The following is a 21,036-nucleotide window of genomic DNA, read 5'->3' as shown; positions in this document are numbered from 1 at the left end:
GTAAAAATGACACCTTATCTTTATTCTGTAGGTCCATACGATTAAAATGATACCCTACTTATATAGGTTTGATTTTGTCGTACTTCTAGAAAAAATCATAACTACATGCAGGAAAATGAATATGTTTAAAATTGTCATCTTCTGACCCCTATAACTTTTTTATTTTTCCGTGTATGGGGCGGCATGAGGGCTCATTTCTTGCGCCGTGATCTGAAGTTTTTAATGGTACCATTTTTGCATTGATAGGACTTATTGATCGCTTTTTATTCATTTTTAAATTATATAAAAAGTGACCAAAAATGCACTATTTTGGACTTTGGAATTTTTTTGCGCGCACGCAATTGACCGAGCGGTTTAATTAAGGATATATTTTTATAATTCGGACATTTCTGCACGCGGTGATACCATATATGTTTATTTTTATTTACAGTTTTTTTTTTATGGGAAAAGGGGGGTGATTCAAACTTTTAATAGGGGAGGGGTTAAATGATATTCATTCACTTTTTTTGCAGTGTTATAGCTCCCATAGGGACCTATAACACTGCACACACTGATCTTTATCATTGATCACTGGTTTCTCATAGGAAACCAGTGATTAATGATTCTGCCGCATGACTGCTCATGCCTGGATCTCAGGCACTGAGCAGTCATTCGGCGATCGGACAGCGAGGAGGCAGGTAGGGGCCCTCCCGCTGTCCTGTAAGCTGAGCCCACTGAGTTAACCGGCAGCTTTCACTTTTGCTTTTAGCCGCTGCGCGCTATTAGCGGCGGGTCCTGGCTTCACTATGACGCCGGGCCCGCCGTGATATGATGCGGGGTTACCGTGTAACCCCGCGTTATATCACGGGAGCAGGACCAAGGACGTACCAGTACGTCCTTGGTCCTTAATGGGTTAAGGAGAGGATAATAAAGCCGGGTGCACATGTGACAAATTGGTTGCAGTTTTCATGTGTAGGCTGGAGGTTTTAGCAATTGTATTAGAAAAAAATTTTTTGTTACATTAGGTTTACCAGTGGAGGAGCTTTTGAGAAGGATAATGCGATTTTAACCATAAGTGTCTGAAATAAATAGACAAAAAAAAAAAAAAGTCAGATGTGTCTCAAATGTTTAACCCTGCTCTCAGACAGTGGGAGATACTTCAACAAACTAGTGCAAATTATGCTTTAACATTTCACAGTAATCTTCTGGCATTTAGGAGTCAAATTTCCTGTACAGACAAACCATAAAGTACAGGAAAAAAGTGCAGAAACACAATATTATTATTTGTACCAGTGAAAGTTAAATGCAGTACAAGACAGTTCTGTAACCCACAAGTAAACCTACAATTGATTTCATGTATTTTATTAGTACCTTGAAGAGTCCTAAACTTTAGGCAAACTCTGTATGAAAAGAAACAGGCCTATACATACAGAAATAGATCACATTTTCTACTTAATTTAATAATTATACATTCCCATACTGTAAAAATACAGCCCCCCTCCAAAAAAAAAAAAAAAAAAAGTTTCACATTTTAAAACTCAAAGTAACAGGGAAAACAAAATATTTATTAATGTCGGCAGTGCATTAAAGAAATATCAGTCAAACCAATGCATGTTCTATTTAAACAGAATACAAAAATAAAAAAAAAATTCTTTCTAAGCCTACACTCAGTGCAGAAAACCCATACCTTTCTAAAGCATTTAAAGTTAAGAAAGGAAAATGACTTCAGCAACAAATAAAAACAAAAAAAAAATTTAAAGCCTTATGTTATAGTAAAAAAATAGATTTTAAAAAGTTGGAATGCTCCATCAAAACAGGTGAAATTGTCATTTATTGAAACAGAACTCAAAAAATATAAGAGGTCGTAGTGTACAATATATTACACAGGGCACATTTTAAGTGCAAATTCATTCAAGTATGAAATTTTATAACACCCAAAAACTCCCAGATAACCATGCACATTTATTGTCAAAGGAAGCCCCATTATATTGATGCCCTAGCACCAAATACGTTAAACTGCTGGGAAGATCAACCAAAGATTGTGAACACATAAATACATTCATGAAATATTACATCTAATTGCACAAATGTCTATATGGTACAACTCTTATTAACAATCCTTCTGTGTCACTCAGAAAGGTTCCCTTAAAATAACACTGGCAATATTTTATGGAAGGGGGTGTGGGGGGTGGATCATGAAATCCCCACACACAGGTTATCGTTTTTTTTATTAGAAAACAGATCTATTAGAGGTGATGTAAAGTCAGAGCGCTCCAAAACAACAACAGGCCTTTGATAAAGCTGGTGCAGTTGTTTTAAAGCTAAGTCACCACAGTCTGACAACGCTTTGTCCAACATTGTCCTTAAATTTTGTAAAGTGAGTTCAGATGCTGCACTTTTGCCCAGAGACAAACTTATTTGTTGGTCAATTCGATCTTTACAGGGTCGCTTTTTCAAAGAATTTTGTAATGTGCGCTTTTGTTGGTAATTCCACTCAAGTTCTTCAAATTCATCATCTGTGTCTCTGCTCTCCTGCAGGAACTTTAGGAAAGATGACTCAAACCCCATTGGCTTAAAATTGTTAAGTCCAATTGCTAACTGTATTTGCTCTTGCCTATCGTCTTTTTGAGAACAGAGTGTAGCAGACCCGACAGACTGCCGCTGAGAACCTATTCTGTTTTCCATTTTGCATCCGGCCTGGAAACCTGTACAAGAGACATTTTCTTTTTCATTAGAATTGTCAAGTCTGTCTTCAGATTTGCGGAAAGGTCTTATGTCAGAATCTTTAAAGTTTGATATTTCCACAGGACCATTTCTTCTTAGATCACCATTTGAGTTCCTCAAAGACTCATGCCTTCCATTGGCAGTGCGGTTATTATCACTACGCAAACTCAGTCTAGGAGTGTGTTCGTCTTCTGAAAGGGACTGCTCTTTCCCCTTTGGAAAATTCTTAACACAATATACCAACTCTGTCAAATGATCGTTTACGTAGTCAGCACTCACAGTATGTGTGAGTTTGTAATGTCGTATGATACTACTTTCTAGTTTTACAACTGATGAGCAGCCATGAATCATACATGGAAACTGTGTATAGTCAATATTTTGGGCGCACATTTGCAGTGCTTCCTCTCTGGACTTGTATTCAACCTCTTCCTTTTTTGTCCCCCGATCCTTACTCTTCACCTTCTTTTTGTAAATCAAACGAGGGCAACGTTTCGGTTCAATATAGTTTTCATCTAAATCCTCCTCCTTTTTTTTTCGCTTTCTCCTGCCCTCATAAAGGTTGTACTTTCTGTGGCGGGACATTATATGTCGGATGTAATTGGCATGATTGGAAAACACAGAAGTGCAGCCTTCTTCCTCACAGTAAATCTCAGATTGATCACTTTCAGTTTCGTCACTTTCCTCATCTTCTGAGTCTGTTTTTAAGTGGTTTTCAGTCTCCAAGTCATTAGGTTCCTCATCATCACTATCACTCTGTTCATGAAATTCTTTGTAATGTTTAGCCAGGGCTCTTCCACAGATAAAACTTTTTCTACACTCTTTATATTTACAAGTAAATATCTTTCTAAATTTACCAAACTCTCTCTTATGCTCTTTAACTTTTTCCATACATAAAGACTCTTTGTTATACTGATGTACAAGCTGATAATGGCGGACTAAGCCCCGCTGGCTGGTAAAAGAAGCATTGCATGACTTATGAATGCAGTGAAAAGGTTTGTGATATTTATTTAAAATGTAGCATAACTTCCCTTGAGCTACCACTCGCCTGCTACCTCTTCCTTCATCTAGTGTAAAGTCATCATCTCTTGGTGCATCAATCATATTACTAGCATCGGTTTCATCAGACAACGAATCCCCACAAGTCTCAGAATTAATATCGTCCTGGGGTGAAGATGTTCTCTTAAGACTACTGTTCATTTCATTTAAATTAAATTTTCGCCAGCACAGTGCTCGCCGTTGACTTATAGTGCGGCTTTTAAGTTTCTTGTTATCACGTTTTCCGCTACATGACCTTGTTTTTTCTTTGCTTAGTTGATGCTCCTTCATATAGTGAACTCGAAGCAGATTTCTTCTTGAAAAGTGTCTTTGGCAGATATGGCACTCAAAAGGAGCATATTTCTTTTGGAACATGCTCAATTTCATAGCATTCTCCTTTGTATATTGATGTTTTTTACAATAATGTAATAAAAGAGCATCTTTTGTAACAAAAGCAGATCTGCATCCCAGAAGCTCACATGCAAACGGTTTGGCTGCCAAGCGAGATAAATACTGGCTGAATCCCTTCTCTTTCTTCATGTTGTTGCCTTCTTGAGTCTCAGCAAAATTGTTCGAACAGCTGGCTACAGACTCATGGCCTTGAGAAGTGCTTGATATGGGGGTATTTGGGGTTTGTAAATTTAGTTGTTTCAAACTAGTCAGCAGCTCAAACAAAGTGTCCTCGGAAAAAGCAGAACTTTGACAGCTATCTGATGAAGGAATTTCTTCATGCTCATGTTTGATATGGGTCTCTGGATTTGTAAGGTCATCTAAGGTTTCAGAAACAACTTTAGTTTTATCTTGCTCCTCTTTAACATCTGTATTGTATTGGCTTTCACTGCTAGTTAAAAGGTTAAGCAGATTATCCGAGTCACTCATGTACTTAACCATGGGCTTATCAAGACTCTCACCACTGACTTTTCCATTATTCTCCTGTTTACAAGTGCAGTCTGAGCTCAATCCATGATATACACATATTTCTGCATTACTTGAATATTTTACGTTTCTTTCCTCAAGCACTTCAGGTAGCAAGTGCGCTCTTGTACCAGATGCTAAAATTTTGTCTTCAGCAAATTGTACATAATTGCAATTGGAAGTAAATGGTCTTTTTTGCTCTTTTCTTAGATCTTTATATAAATCAATTCTATCTTCAAGGCCATCACCAGAGCAAGCTACATGTGTAGCAATGTGTTCCTGGAATTCAGATCTGCAATAATAAAACTTTTTGCAGCGTGGAAAAGTGCATGTGTATGCAGCATCTCGAAAATGTTGCGCTTCGTGATGGTAAAGCAGGCCTAAGTCACCAAACACTAGGTGGCATCCTTCTAGCTCACACTTATACTGGGGGTCTATGTGGGTTTGTTTGTGGTGAAGAAGTTCATTAATAGTTTTAAATCTTTCATTGCAGTCTATAGACACACACATAAATGGCAGAGGTCCTAGGTGAAGGTTTGTGTGTTGCCGCAAGTGAAAATTTGAGATAAAATGCCTCCGACAAAAAGCACATTTCTCTCTCAGATTTTTCAAGTCCAAATAATGCTTTGCATTTTCATCATTGTTTTGGTGCTCTGCTTTCAAATGTATGCTTAAATACTTAAACTGCTTGAAAACTCTGGAGCATCCAGTTCCAGGACATGGATAGACATCTCTGTCTTGCAAATTTTTGTCTCTTATTGTCCTAAAAGAGATGTAACCAAATGAGTCTCTCTCACCTTCATAGTCAACTTCTTCCTTAAGTTCAAAGTTATCAGTTTTCTTTTTAGTGCGATGCCGCATGGGCATTTTCATGTGCTCCATTACATGAGGAACAAACACTTCCTTCTTTTTGAATTTTTTCACACACACAGGACATGTGTAAACATCATCTTCAATGTGCATTCTAGCATGGTGAAGAATCCGTGCCTCAATTACTTCTCTATTACAGATACGACATAAAAATTTATACTGCAGCCATCGTTTATATCTTTCAGATGAGCCGATAGGCTTTTTCACTTTAACACTTTCTGTTTCAATTGAAGCATTGTCTTGTGGTTCTTCTTTATGTTCAGACAGTGTATCATAGCCACCCGACATATTTAAAATATCCGGCTCACTCACAGAGGGGTCTCCATAGCTGTCATCAGAATCTGAAACCTCTTTACCAAGAAGTTTAAGACAATGTCTTTTCAATGTTTTCCAGGCCCAGAATTCAGGATCAAACGACCAATGACTTTTCAGTGCAAGCAAGAGTTCACAGCGGAGGGAGTTTGAAATAACACTTGATTCTTCAACATGCTTTTGATCAGGCTGAAGAAACAGCTCTTCTAATATATTTAAGCCTTCATATGTTGGTTCAAATAAGAATTCTGTGAGTTGGCAGGCCCGCTTCACCTCCAAATCATCTGGTAAGAGGCATGCTATTGTTTTGCAGACAGAAGACTTGGTTGCCTCAATTTCAGTTGATGTAATCTGAAGTGCTCGTATACATAATGTAATTGAAATGGGAATACCATCTTCTTTAGCCTAAAAAGACAGAAGGTTTTACATTTGATTAAAAAAGATTATTTTGCATCTTTATTTCATTTTTTCTCTAAATCTTTTTCACTTCTCTTTTCCAAACTGTTCAATCAAAATTGAAAAGGGGTACTTCAATTTTACATACTTACAGCACATCCTGTGCGAATAATATGTAAGATGGCAAAAGCCCTTTGGGTGTAATATCAAAATTCAATATGAAAACCTATTTCTAGGAAATTGCATAATCATCCATTCATGTTTTATTGTATTTCTATCTCTTTCTTTGGTAATCTCTACAACAGCAACCTCAAACTTTGATACAAAACCCTGAAACATTTTTTTTCACTCCCAGGGAACCCCTTCTACCATCCCATATCAAAGAAGCTTGCTGTAGGGACAGGTAAAGCGTTCTATAATTCTGTATTCTAGCCTAGATTTCTTGACTGACTGTTTTGCTAAAGATCTTTTAACAAGAGAAAAACAACTTTTCCTTAACTACTGTTAAGAGGCAGACCATGATGCTGCTGTCTTTTGGGAACCACATCTTTATAAATAAAAATGCAAAATTCTGAATATCAATTAAACAAACTTCCCTGCAACAATTAACTCATACAACTTCAGAAATAAAAGCTGAAAAGTGAACATTGAATATTAAAAAGATACATTTTTAATTTTGCTTGATATGATCACTTGCCCCTTACCTCTGTATGTACAACTTTAATAAGAAAAAATAAGTGCTGGCATGTCTTGGCAATTGCACCAAACTGCCTACACCTTTCAAGAAAAGTATTCAAAGACGGATCAATTCTTCGCTGCAGCTTACTCCAAAACAAAGTCAGTTCCCTGAAATTTAGAGAAACTATATTAGTATATTCAAAATATACACATAGAAAAACAATGATGTGCATACCACTTCACATTCAAGACATTAAAAATTCCACTATGCAATTATTTTTATTATAATTATATACACCATATGGGATACGGTATCCTCTTTTTGCATGTGAGGATTATGGCATTTATAAAAAAAAAAAAATGAGAAAAGGTGGTGATTGAATACATTTTTTTTTTTTTTTTTACAGAACTGACCCATGGCATCTAGGAGGGTTACTGCTGCCAAGAACGGCACAGTTTAGTCCCTGCAGTTGCAGTGCAGTTGGCAGCTGGGTCCCACTGCCAATCTCCTGCACTGCGTCCTGGAGCACAGTGAAAATGCAGGATATACATACATAAGGCCACCTGCAGGAACATGTCAGCTGCAAGGATGTATGCATATGTCCTGTAGCGGGAAGGGATTAACAGGGCCTTCCCACAAAACATTTACTACCAATCTACAGTACAGCACTATATGTGCCATTGAATCCCTTTCTGTGCTATTGTAAAGAAGAGGAGTAATGGCGGACCTCAGGATCCCTAGTGTCACATGAATAGGTGATAAGAATGTTCCAACCAAACATGCTTATCACTCAGCTTTTCCCTGAGCTGCAGAGTGTAGTGTCTAGCCAGGGGAACTGACAGTGCCACTTGCCAGTCACTGGCTGAGGTGGGACACCACTGTGGCCAGTGACTGGTGGAGCGGCGCTGTGACATCACAACTACAGCTCTAGACAGTTTTGGACATTCCACTGGACAACCCCTTTAAATGTTTTAATCAAACTTAAAAGGAGTTTTATCAATGCTTTCAACAGAATTCTGGCAAAAAAAAATTTGCACATTGTTGCGCAAATAAACGATGGCTTATGTGCAACAATTTTTTGCCAAACCCTACACAAAAACCACTGATAAATTCCCACACTGTATATGTAAAATGTACAAGACAAAGCAAATACAATAGTAGAACTGCCACCGTAATGCACAGGACTCTTGACAATTATGAGACCTTACTCCGGTGAAAAACTTTTTTTTATTTTTTTTTTTTTTTAAATCAACAGGTGCCAGAAAGTTTAACAGATTTGTAAATTACTTCTATTAAAAAATCTTAAAGGAGTACTCTAGTGCAGAGTATTCCAGATAACTTCATACTTCCTGGTGTAACGAAGCGTCACATGGCGCTCAGCCTATCGCCGGCCGCCGCGATGTTCTGCCTCGGCCAGCGATAGGCTGAGCGCCATTTGACGCTTCGTTACACCCGGAAGTATGAAGAAGATGGACCGGAGGACCAATCAGCTGTAGTGGCGCTCCGCGGGAACCCAGGGAGGTGAGTGATGGTTCATTTTCATTTATTTTGCAGCCTGGGCAGGACGGAGCAGGAATACTCTGCACTAGAGTACTCCTTTAATCCTTCCTGTACTTATTAGCTGCTAAATACTACAGCGGATATTTTTTTTTTTTTGGAAACACAGAGCGGTCTGCTTACATCATGAGCACAGTGCTCTCTGCTGACATCTGTCCATTTTAGGAACTATGGGGATTTCCTTTTACCCTGGACAGTTCCTAAAATGGACAGAGATGTCAGCAGAGAGCACTGTGGTCATGATGTCAGCAGACAGCTGTGTTTCAAACGGAAAAGAATTTCCACTGTAGTATTCAGCAGCTAATAAGTACAGGAAGGATTAAGATTTTTTACTAGAAGTAATATACACATCTGTTAAACTTTCTGGCACCAGTTGATTTAAAAAAAATAAATTAAAAAAATAAAATAAATAAAAATTATTTTCACCGGAGTACCCCTTTAACCCCTTAAGGACGCAGGACGTAAATGTACGTCCTGGTGAGGTGGTACTTAACGCACCAGGACGTACATTTACGTCCTGTGCATAACTGCAGGCATCGGAGCGATGCCCGTGTCATGCGCGGCTGATCCCGGCTGCTGATCGCAGCCAGGGACCCGCCGGCAATGGCCGACGCCCGCGATCTCGCGGGCGTCCGCCATTAACCCCTCAGGTGCCGGGATCAATACAGATCCCGGCATCTGCGGCAGTTCGCGATTAAAATGAACGATCGGATCGCCCGCAGCGCTGCTGCGGGGATCCGATCATTCATAACGCCGCACGGAGGTCCCCTCTCCTTCCTCCGTGCGGCTCCCGGCGTCTCCTGCTCTGGTCTGTGATCGAGCAGACCAGAGCAGGAGATGACCGATAATACTGATCTGTTCTATGTCCTATACATAGAACAGATCAGTATTAGCAATCATGGTATTGCTATGAATAGTCCCCTATGGGGACTATTCAAGTGTAAAAAAAAAATGTAAAAAAATGTAAAAGTAAAAAAAAAGTGAAAAATCCCCTCCCCCAATAAAAAGTAAAACGTCCGTTTTTTCCTATTTTACCCCCAAAAAGCGTAAAAAACATTTTTTATAGACATATTTGGTATCGCCGCGTGCGTAAATGTCCGAACTATTAAAATAAAATGTTAATGATCCCGTACGGTGAACGGCGTGAACGAAAAAAAATTTAAAAAGTCCAAAATTCCTACTTTTTTAATACATTTTATTAAAAAAAAAATTATAAAAAATGTATTAAAAGTTTTTTATATACAAATGTGGTATCAAAAAAAAGTACAGATCATGGCGCAAAAAATTAGCCCCCATACTGCCGCTTATACGGAAAAATAAAAAAGTTATAGGTCATCAAAATAAAGGGATTATAAACGTACTAATTTGGTTAAAAAGTTTGTGATTTTTTTTAAGCGCAACAATAATAGAAAAGTATGTAAAAATGGGTATCATTTTAATCGTATTGACCCTCAGAATAAAGAACACATGTCATTTTTACCAGAAATTGTACGGCGTGAAAACAAAACCTTCCAAAATTAGCAAAATTGCGTTTTTCGTTTTAATTTCCCCACAAAAATAGTGTTTTTTGGTTGCGCCATACATTTTATGATATAATGAGTGATGTCATTACAAAGGACAACTGGTCGCGCAAAAAACAAGCCCTCATACTAGTCTGTGGATGAAAATATAAAAGAGTTATGATTTTTAGAAGGCGAGGAGAAAAAAATGAAAACATAAAAATTAAATTGTCTGAGTCCTTAAGGCCAAAATGGGCTGAGTCCTTAAGGGGTTAAACTTCTTTTCAAACTAAATTTTATATACATGGACTTATGGATGAATTTCAGGAACCATGCTTTATCATTAGCAGGAAAAAGTGATGTAATGAAATAAGAAACAAGCACTCACCAGGAGAAATCTGTTATTTCATTTTGTAGTTGCTGTGTAAGATAAGTGGTACAGAGAATAAATGCAGCATTAACTTGTCCTTCAGATTCCATATTACATATTGTATCCAAAACATCCTTTCCATCCATTTTTGAAATCTGCATATGAGGAAAAGTGAAAAACCAAACTGATCAAATATCTTGTTAAATGTTATCCATCAAGTACAATAAAGAGGAAAATATGTAGTTATTCGAAATCCCACGTCCACCTATTCGCCCCTCCATTCTGCAACAATGCGTAAAAAGGAGATAATGTAAAACTAGGAAAACAGTATAATTTTCCAACCAAGAATACAGGAAATGTAAGAGATATGGCGATCCCATATATGTTTAAGTTTACTTTTTTGGGGGGGAAAAGGGGGTGATTCAAACTTATTAGGGAAGGGGTTAAATCACATTTATATAGGGTCCCATAGGGGACTATTACATGCAATCTTCTGATTGCATACACTGTTCAATGCTATGCCATAGCATAGCATTGATCAGTGTTATTGGCACTCTGCTGCTCCAGCCTGGATCTCAGGCATGGAGCCGCAGAGCACCGATCGGACAGAGAAGGAGGCAGGTTAGGACCCTCCCCCATCCAGCTGTTCGGGACAACGTGATCTCACCGCGGCTGTCCCGAACAGCACTACTGAACTGCCGGGAACGGTTTAGTTTTGTTTTAGATGCTGCGTCACCTCGAACGGTGATGTCCGGCATTAGCCGCGGCTTCTGGCTCAAGTGCTGTGGCAGGTGGACATCTATAAGACAGCTTCTATAAAATTAGTAACCTTCCATAGTTTGCGCCCTATGAAACTTTACACGTACCTCTTTAAAAGCTTCTTCATTTGGCAACATTGTACACAAGCATGTAATAAAGGACTGTCGGAAAAAGAAATTGCTTGAAGTCTCAGCCATTTCAGAGGAAATTTTTGATAGAAGCATGGCTTGCTCTATGCAGTTTGTCTTCATTAAATGTTTAACACGCATCTGTATAATACAGGGGCCTTCTTGGGATATCCAATTAGATACTGGGGGAAAAAAAAGATCTTTTAGGTTCAGGCAAACAAAATATTTACCATGAAATAAAAACCTATTAAGGGATCTGCAGCATATTTTAAGATATCGATCTGCCGAAGACAGACCCAATAGTGTGTCTCCTGCTGTGCCTATCTGCTGGTAGCGGCAATCCACCGCTACGAGTAGACACACATGGACCTGCAAGTCGCAGCGAGCATGCGCACTGTGCACACAGTCATTGTGGCCGCTCTCTGCCTAGCTCAGGGATCAGGAGGAGCGCCGCGATGACCGAGTACACTGCGTGTGCGCATGGCAACTCTCAGGTCCATGTGTGTCTGCTCGTAGTGGCAGATTGCTGCTACCAGCAGATGGGCAAAGCAGGAGGCACACTATAGGGTCAGGTCAATGGTGGATCCGAAGTGTAAAATATACTGGGGATCAGTTACGTGTGACCCTACCCTAAATCTGTGGCAATGTAGACTTCGTAAAGAAATTCCAGCTGCGTTCAGTACCTATACCTAGCACTTTTGGCAATTGTAACGGATGATAATGTATGTTACAACATTACCACTCTAAATTAAAGCTTTCATGTGAGGTTTCATGTGATTCATCATACTTGATACGTTCTTGAAACCATGCATCTACAGGAATATTCTTAAAAAAAATAAAAAATCATCAAGTTGTAAACTCCTGCTTGGCGTTCTCACCTTCTTCAGGCTCCACTGTCTGCCGAGACAGGACTTTAACAAGAACTGGATTTTGCCATGCGCTGTCATGTTTAATGTTCTCAACAAGCAACTGCAGATTGCTATGTCCAAATTCTATTAATATGCCTTCCGAATCCTAAAAAATAAAAATAAATTAAGAGTTATATGTTTTCTAAGAAGTGCAAAAAAAATCATTTTGGTCTTTATGGGGTTGGCCAGCAATATAGATTTTACTTCTAAAAATGGCCAAAAAAACGAAATCCCCCACATAAAAAATGTCCTTACTTAATCGAGGTGATCCTCCGCAGCTGCTGATACAAAAGGTTCCTAGTCCCCACTGCTTACCCCTTTCTGTTAGTTATGCCACAATAGAAAATAGTAAACCAGTCCTCAAAGGTTTGTGAAGAGTGAAAAATTGATCGATAAATGGAGAGAAAAGGATGATATCCGGTGTGAATGTCACAGTAAAACGTAAATCAGTATTCTGGTCCTGAGATATGGCTAATTAAGTGTACAATATTTATTATACATAAAATAAAATGCTAATCCACTACTATCCAAGCAGGGCCCTTGCTATGGATGTAGTAAGATAATAAAGATTACAAATAGATATGACGACAAGTGTTAAATGGAATAAAACAGAAATGGAATATAATAAAACCACCTATAAGGAATCAAGTGTCCATAATCAAATTTCTCAGTCTCTTATGAAATTCACTCAAGATAAGTATGGAACAAGTCCCTTAAATTTGGAAGCTCTGTAACCCCCTTAATTTGGTACCACTCAACCACGCACCTTACTGCCGACACGAGGACGCTACTACAGAATATCGTTCTTTTATCTACTATCATCATCCCGATTCCTATAGGCCGGACGCAGGTTTGTACCAGCCTGTACACCATCTACCAGCTTGCCTTTCACCTGCTACAACTGTATACATCCAGGTCAGACATCACTCCGTGCAAACAGCAGCCAGCCCATCCATCTATGCACAGTGTCCCTCATTTACTAAGAGTGGAGTGTAGGTTTCTTTGTGGGTTTTAATTCCCTCCAATGTATTTACTAAGGTTTCCCTACACTTTGCATTTTTTTTAAATTTTTTTTTATTTTAAACACATGCTCTGATCTGTCTGATTTTCCTCAGCTCAAATCTACCACATTTTATGTGGAAACATTAGTAAATATGTTGTTTTTTTTGTGAAAATGTTGTGAACACGCCCCTTTTCGGAGACCACACACCCTTTCCCCGGTGGTCACGCCCCTTTTTCGGGTTTTCCTAGGAAAATGGAGAGTTAGTCAGGGTTATTTCAATTCTGCCGCAAAATCTGTCGCAGACAGAATTACTGGCGCACTGCAACAGAATCTGGCGCACAACCTGACAAAACATGTCGGGTTTGCAATAGTAAATGAGGGCCAATGAGCGCAGAGACTGACGATCCTGACATTCGCTCGCAGGCCAACTGTATCAGGACATTCTGAGACTTCCAGTACTTCGGCTGCAAGAAATCCACTAACCGGAGGCCAGACGTATCTCCGTGCCAACCTGCACGTGCAGAGCGATCTACAAGGTGGTGAGTGGTGCCGTGCATCAACCTTCTAATTGCTTTAAGGGACTTGTTCCACACTTCGAGTTAATTTCACGAGAGACTGAGGCATTTGATTATGGACACTTGAATCCTTATAGGTGGTTTTATTATATTCCATCTCTGTTTTATTCCATTTAACACTTATATTTATTTGTAATTTTTATTATCTTACTACTACTTCCACAGCAATGGATCGTAGCGGATTACCATTTTATTTTATGTATAAACAAACCATATATCTCAGGTCCAGAATATTGATTTACAACGTTTTACTGTGACAGTCACACTGGATATCATCCTTTTCTCTCCATTTATATATATCCAATTTTCACTCTTCACGATCCTTTGAGGACTGGTTTACTATTTTTTTTTATACATTTTAGGTCTATTTAGGGTTTAGCTTACACCAGTTAACCTTGGGAACATTCTTATGCTTTAGTGAGCTACACCATCCCTTCATCCATTTTTTTTAGTTTAGCCTGCCCACATTTCTTAACAATACATAACACACACAAACATTAAAGCCCAGTTATTATTAAAAAGGGTATTACAGCATTTTGTATCTTAAAAGAAATCTGTCAGTAGTATCACCCGCACTAAACCGGTCACACAGGCTTGTAGTGCGGGTGATGCTGACTCACATTGTCCAGATTTGCCCAGCCGTTCCACCGCAAATCGCATTTCTCTATTTATGCTATTGAGGGCCTTGGGGCATGGGCAGAGCGCCGATCCGAGCTTGGGGCATGCTGACGTCATCTTCACCAGGCGGCCGCTCCAGTCGGCTCATCAATATTCATATCACATATCATAACGCCCTCCCTGCTCCTTCACTCGTGTTAGTGTATGGTGTATGCGCAGCTTACTGTGTACTCCCAGAAGCGGCTTCCCCCCCAGCTTCTTATCAAAGATGGCTGCGACAGTGAGGCCGAGGGGAACGCAGCTTCCAGGAGTATACATTAAGCTGCGCATGAGCCGTACAACAACACGAGCGAAGGAGCAGGCAGGGAGGTTTATGAATATTGATGAGCCTGGCAGAGCTGTCGCCCGGCGAAGATGACATCAGCGTGCTTTCACGCCAGAAGCTGGCATTCTAAACAAACGTGCACCAGGGTGCCGGCCTGGAGATCGCAGGGGGTCCTAGTGACCGGAACCCCCGTGATCAGACATCTTATCCCTTATCCTTAGGATAATGTATAAGATGTCTAGGGGCGGAGTAATCCTTTAATCTTCTGACACGAGTGAAGATAACATAGGTGTTGGCCCATAGCTGGAATGCCAAAGGACTTCAGCGCTCATGAGAATTCACCACCTGTTACAGGCCTCAAAATAGTAAACTGTGTAATCGACCAAAAATGACCATTTACATACCAAAAGATAAGGCACAATACTTGCAGAGATTTGGGTTCAACATTATATTCACAAAGCACATATGGCTCTTTTTCCAGAGCATAGATATTTGGATGGGGCATGATGCCTCCCAGAAATAAATTATGTAGATTCATGAAGGGTGGACCTGCCATGTTGCGTTGAATTTGGAGCATGCTGCAAAGGACAGATATAAAGCGACCATAGTGGGCCATCATAAATCATCCCTGCTGTTCAGGATATTTTAATCAAAAGGAAGACTGTCACATGTTTGCTCCCGGACTAATCACAGGTACTGACGGATAGTGCAGGAGATGCTGATTCCTATCATCCCTACTAGAGATTAGTGTTGCTCGCGAATATTCGCAATGCGAATTTTATTTGCGAATATCGCATATTCTCGAATTTGCGAATATTCGCAAATATAGCACTATATATTCGTAATTACGAATATATATATATTTTTTTTTCACAGTACACATCACAGTGATTATTATCCCTCTCTGCTTCCAGCTTGTGTGGTGTAAAGAAGGCTCTAATACTACTGTGTGAGACTGGGGTGCGAATTTTCGGATATGTGAATTTTTGCACATGCTAATTTTCGCATACGCAAATTTTTACATATGCGAAAATAAAACGCGAATATTCGCGAATATATGACGAATATTCGCCCATATATTCGCAAATTCAAATATGGCCTATGCCGCTCAACACTACTAGAGATGAGCGAAGTTACAGTAACTCTATTCGTCACGAACGTCTCGGCGTTTGCTGACTTTAGCCTGCATAAATTAGTTCAGCTTTCAGGTGCTCCGGTGGGCTGGAGACTCTCTCCTAGGACTGTATCCACCTTTTCCAGCCCACCGGAGCACCTGAAAGCTGAACTCATTTATGCAGGCTAAAGTCAGCAACTGCCGAGCTGAGAAGTTTGTGACGAATTGAATCACTAACTTCGCTCATCTCTAATCCCTACCATGGCCGGATCCGCCCGGCCGTTCGCCCGCAATCTTAGTTTTATTATATCTGGAAATATGGCTGTAACTGGCACGGGCGGGGTTTCTGTGGCTTAACTTGCACTGACGTCAGCGTTGCCCACTTATGAATATTTATCCCCTTCCCTCTGGCTCTCCCTCTCTTTGCCGCTCCTATTTGGTCTTCAATGCGCATGTGCCGCTTTCAGACATGCGCAGTGAAGTCCAGTTAGGTAGGAGAGGCGAAGAGAGGGAGAGCTGGAGGGAGGGGGGATGAATGTTCATAAGCGGGCGGCGCTGACATGAGTGCAAGTTAAGCTACAAAACTCTGCCCGTGCCAGTTACAGCCATGTTCCAGATATAATAAAACGAAAAGATTGCATGCAAACGGCAGAGCGGATTCGGCCAAGGTAGGTATCATAGGAATCCGCGTCTCCCGCACTATCCATCAGTACCTGTGGTTAGTGCGGGAGCAAACATGTGACAGTTTTCCTTTAAGTGACAGGGTTTATTATCATAACAAATATAAAAGTAAAGCTATAACTTACCAAGACTGACTTTTTAAATTGCAACCCAAAATCACATGTAAAGTCATCTTCAGTCATAGAAAGAATCACTTCAAAACAACTCCTGGGAAAAAACATGACAGTATTAAAAGGTGTCACATGGAGATTTTTTTTTTTATGTACACATAAGATCATATGTCCCAAAAACTGCATTTTAATATTGAGAAACAAAGCTTTAACAACTACAAACCATATTTACAAAAAAAGGAGAATCTAGTATATAGACACACATGTACTATGCTTCACTTACAATACAAGTCTGTCAATAAGTAGCAAAACATCTTCACACTCTGTGGTCAGATAAGGCCGTGCATTTGCAAAACTCCTCAGAGCAGTTCCATACACATCTGTATAAAGTATGAGATTTTCAGATGCTGTATGATCTTCAGCGCACTGCAGTAATACCTACATGAAAAAGAAAATAAAGCTGGTAATGGGTGATCAGGCAGTAACCATCTCTTATAATTACACAAGACAAATAAGCTCACGTATGTTATCCAACAGAAAAGAAATGTTAATACACTGCTCAAATAAAAATAAAGGTAACACTTAACCAACACAATGTAACTCCAAGTCAATCCCACTTCTGTGAAATCACACTGTCCACTCAGGAAGCATCACAGATTGACAATCAATTTCACATGCTGTTGTGCAAATGGAACAGACAACAGGTGGAAATTATAGGCAATTATCAAGACACCCCCAAATAAAGGAGTTGTTCTGCAGGTGGTGACCACAGACCACTTCCCAGTTCCTATGCTTCCTGCAGCTCATTCAGGATGGCACATAAAAGAGCTGTGGCCAGAAGGTTTGCTGTGTCTGTCAGCGTGGTGTCCAGAGCATGGAGGTGCTACCAGGAGACAGGCTAGTACATCAGGTGACGTGGAGGAGGCCGGAGGAGGGCAACAACCCAGCAGCAGGACCGCTACCTCCGCCTTTGTGCAAGGAGGAGCAGGAGGAGCACTGCCAGAGCCCTGCAAAATGACCTCCAGCAGGCCACAAATGTGCATATGTCCACTCTACTGGTCAGAAACAGACTCCATGAGGGTGGTATGAAGGCCTGACATCCACAGGTGGGGGTTGTGCTTACAGCCCAACACCATGCAGAACATTTGGCTTTTTCCAGAGAACACCAAGATTGCCAAACTCCCCACTGGCGCCATGTGCTCTTCACAGATAAAAGCAAGTTCACCCTGAGCACATGTGACAGAAGTGACAGAGTCTGGGGACACCGTGGAGAAAGTTCTGCTGCCTGCAACATCCTCCAGAATGACCGGTTTGGCGGTTGGTCAGTTGGAGGATGGTAAAATGGTGTGGGTTGGCATTTCTTTGGGGCCCTCCATGTGCTCGCCAGAGGTAGCCTGACTGCCATTCGGTACCGAGATCCTCAGACCCCTTGTGAGACCATATACTGGTGCGGTTGGCCCTGGGTTCCTCCTAATGTAAGACAATGCTAGACCTCATGTGGCTGAAGTGTGTCAGCAGTTCCTGCAAGAGGAGATCCAAAATACTTTAAGACAACATTGGCACATTATTTTGAATGATCCCATTTTGAAAGACTTCGTTCCCAATATACCTGGTATAACATACAGAAGGGCAGAAAATCTACAGAACATGATTGCTCCAAACAGAGTAAAAAATATCTATGTTACCAATTCACCTTCGTTTTCTCCAATAAAAGGCTGTTCACCTTGTAACAAAAGTTGCAGTCTCTTTTGCAGCATGATTAGCAATTTTTCCGATAAATTTACCTCCCATCATACCAAAAAACTGTTCTCTATTAAATCGTTAAATTGCGATACACAGTTTGCTATTTATCTGTTATCCTGCAGTTGTCACCTACAATATGTGGGGCACTCTATTCAAACCATGCGCTCCCGTATGTCTAAACACAGATCTAACATTAACCCCTTAAGGACCAGGCACGTATGAGTACATCCCTGTGCCCTGGGTCTTAAGGACCAGGCACGTATGAGTACGTCCGTGGGAATTTCGCATCTCGCCGCGCGGGTTGCGAAACCAGTCGCCTGCTGAAAATGAAAGTAATGTGATCTTTACTGTGGCAACCACTAGGAAGGCCAAACTGCAACTCCCAGCATGCATGCTGGGAGTTGTAGTTTTGCAACATCTGGAGGGTCACAAACTGTAGTGCCCAAACTGTAGCCCTCCAGATGTTGCCAAACTACAAATCTCAGCATGCCTAGACTGCCCAGGCATGCTGGGAGTTGTAGTTCTGTAACATCTGTCCCTTCAGATTTAGCAATTTTCATGAATTTTTTGAAAATTGCTGCTCTACTTTGAAGCCCTCTAATTTTTTCAAAAAGTAAAAATATGTCCATTTAATGATGCCAACATAAAGTGGACATATTGTATTTGTGAATAAAAATATCATTTATTTGGAATATCAATTTTCCTTACAAGTAGAGAGCTTCAAAGTTAGAAAAATGCTAAATTTTAAAAATTTTAATCAAATTTGGGGATTTTTCACCAAAAAAGGATGCAAGTAACAACGAAAATTTACCACCAAAATAAAGTAGAATATGTCACAAAAAAACATCAGAATCAGAATATTCGGTATAAGCGTTTTAGAGATATTAATTCTTAAAGTGACAGTGGTCAGATGTGCAAAAAACGCTCTGGTCCTACAGTGAAAATTGGCCTGGTCCTTAAGGGGTTAAAAATAACTATATTACATAGTGTCTCTCTGCACTTTTCAATTATCCATAAAAATTATATATCTTCTTTACGCTTGATTATTCTGGAAACAATACCTGACAAGAGACCTAATCAGTTTCAATGTTTAATTAATTGTGAATATTTTTGGCTATTCAAATTATCCACATTAGTACTGCATGGTCTGAATGAGACCATTGAAAATGTTCGATAATTATTCGCAGGCCGTATATACTGGTACATAGTCTACATGGTTTGCACAATAGGAATAATTGTCACCTGCCCCCAGCCGCACAACTACAATTCCCAGCATGCCCTTACAGTAAGGACATGATGGTAGTTGTAGGAGGGGGGGGTGACAATCTCCCACACCACATGACTACAACTCCCAGCATGCCCTCACAGTAAGGACATGCTGGGAGTTGTAGTTGTGTGGCAGGTGACAGGCTTGTCACCGCCCCCCTACAACTTCCAGCATGCCCTTACAGTAAGGATATGCTGGGAGTTTTAGTCATGCGCGGACGGGTGACAATAAATGTATTAGCCTATTTTTCTTTTTTTCTCATTTCAGATCCGTGTATCCTGTGGACTACTTCGGATTCGGTGGACTGCTTCGATGACCAGCGTTTAAAAAAAAAAAAAAAAAATCTGTTTAATGTTAATAAAATGGTTAACGAGGGCTTGTGGGGGAGTGTTTTTTGGAATAATTTTTTTTTTTAAACGTGTTGTGTTTTTATTTTTATTTACTTGACAGGCTTAGTAGTGGAAGCTGTCTAATAGACGGAATCCATTACTAAGCTTGTGCTTAGTGTTAGCCCCCAACACAGCTAGCGCTAACCCTCAATTATTACCCTGGTACCCACCGCTAAAGGGGTTCCGGGAAGAGTTAGTACCAACAGGCCCGGAGCGTCAAATATGGCGCTCCTGGGCCTAGGCGGTAACAGGCTGGCGTTTTTTAGGCTGGGGAGAGCCAGTAACAATGGTCCTCGCCCACCCGGGTAACGTCAGACTGTTGCTGCTTGGTTAGCTGAAAATAAAAATATGGGGAACCCTATGCGTTTTATTTTTTATAATTAATTATTTATGCAAAACAAAGATAAGATTCCCCCTATATTTATTTTTAGCCAAATACCAACCAAGCAGCAACAGCCTGATGTTACCAGGGAGGGCGAGGACCATTGTTACTGGCCCTCCCAAGCCTAAATAATGCCAGCCTGTTACCGCCTAGGCCCAGGAGCGCCATATTTGACGTTCCAGGCCTGTTGGTACCTGCTCCTCCCGGCACACCTGTGGCGGTGGGTACTGGGGTAATAATTGGGGGTTAGCGCCAAGACTCAGCTTAGTAATGGACTTTGTCTATAATACAGCTTCCACTACTAAGCCTGTCAAGTAAAAACAACACCTTTAAAAAAAAAAAAAATTCCCAAAAAAAAAAGAAAACACTCCCAAAAGTCCTCATTAACCATTTTATTAACATTAAACCAAAAAAATGCTGATCACTGTACTCCCCTGAATCTAAAGTAATCCACAAAATACACGGTTCTGAAAATGAGAAGAAAAAAAATGAGTTCGTACATTTAGGGGGAAAAAAAGTGGTAAAAAAAACCATGAAGAAAAAAAATGCCTACAGAACTCGCTTACCAAAGCAACAATGATAAATGTTCCCGTATATCGTTATAGATTTGCATGCATTTGCTTATATGTATGCACGCCTATTTCCGCATGTGTGCATGCATGTATGCATTTCACTCCGTGTAAATACAATTCATTTCT

The 21,036-nt window shown here is 40.2% G+C and overlaps 1 protein-coding gene across 1 annotated transcript in view; it reads right to left on the bottom strand.

The window, feature by feature from the left end:
* Positions 1 to 778: 778 nt before the first annotated feature.
* Positions 779 to 21,036, bottom strand: part of RLF (RLF zinc finger) — a 44,299-nt gene continuing 24,041 nt past the window's right edge. Inside the window, exons 2-8 of the mRNA XM_056557085.1 lie at positions 16,841 to 16,995; positions 16,573 to 16,654; positions 12,102 to 12,237; positions 11,203 to 11,405; positions 10,355 to 10,491; positions 6,936 to 7,077; positions 779 to 6,240 (exon numbers count right to left, since the gene is read on the bottom strand). Of these exons, the coding sequence (XP_056413060.1) occupies positions 2,173 to 6,240; positions 6,936 to 7,077; positions 10,355 to 10,491; positions 11,203 to 11,405; positions 12,102 to 12,237; positions 16,573 to 16,654; positions 16,841 to 16,995 (4,923 nt within the window). The 3' untranslated portion in view covers positions 779 to 2,172. The remainder of the gene's footprint in view (positions 6,241 to 6,935; positions 7,078 to 10,354; positions 10,492 to 11,202; positions 11,406 to 12,101; positions 12,238 to 16,572; positions 16,655 to 16,840; positions 16,996 to 21,036) is intronic.

Source organism: Hyla sarda, chromosome 2 (genome assembly GCF_029499605.1).
Source record: "Hyla sarda isolate aHylSar1 chromosome 2, aHylSar1.hap1, whole genome shotgun sequence".
NCBI classification, from domain to species: Eukaryota; Metazoa; Chordata; class Amphibia; order Anura; family Hylidae; genus Hyla; species Hyla sarda.
Note: the sequence above shows the minus strand (reverse complement) of the source record. Positions and strands in the feature narration are given on the sequence as shown.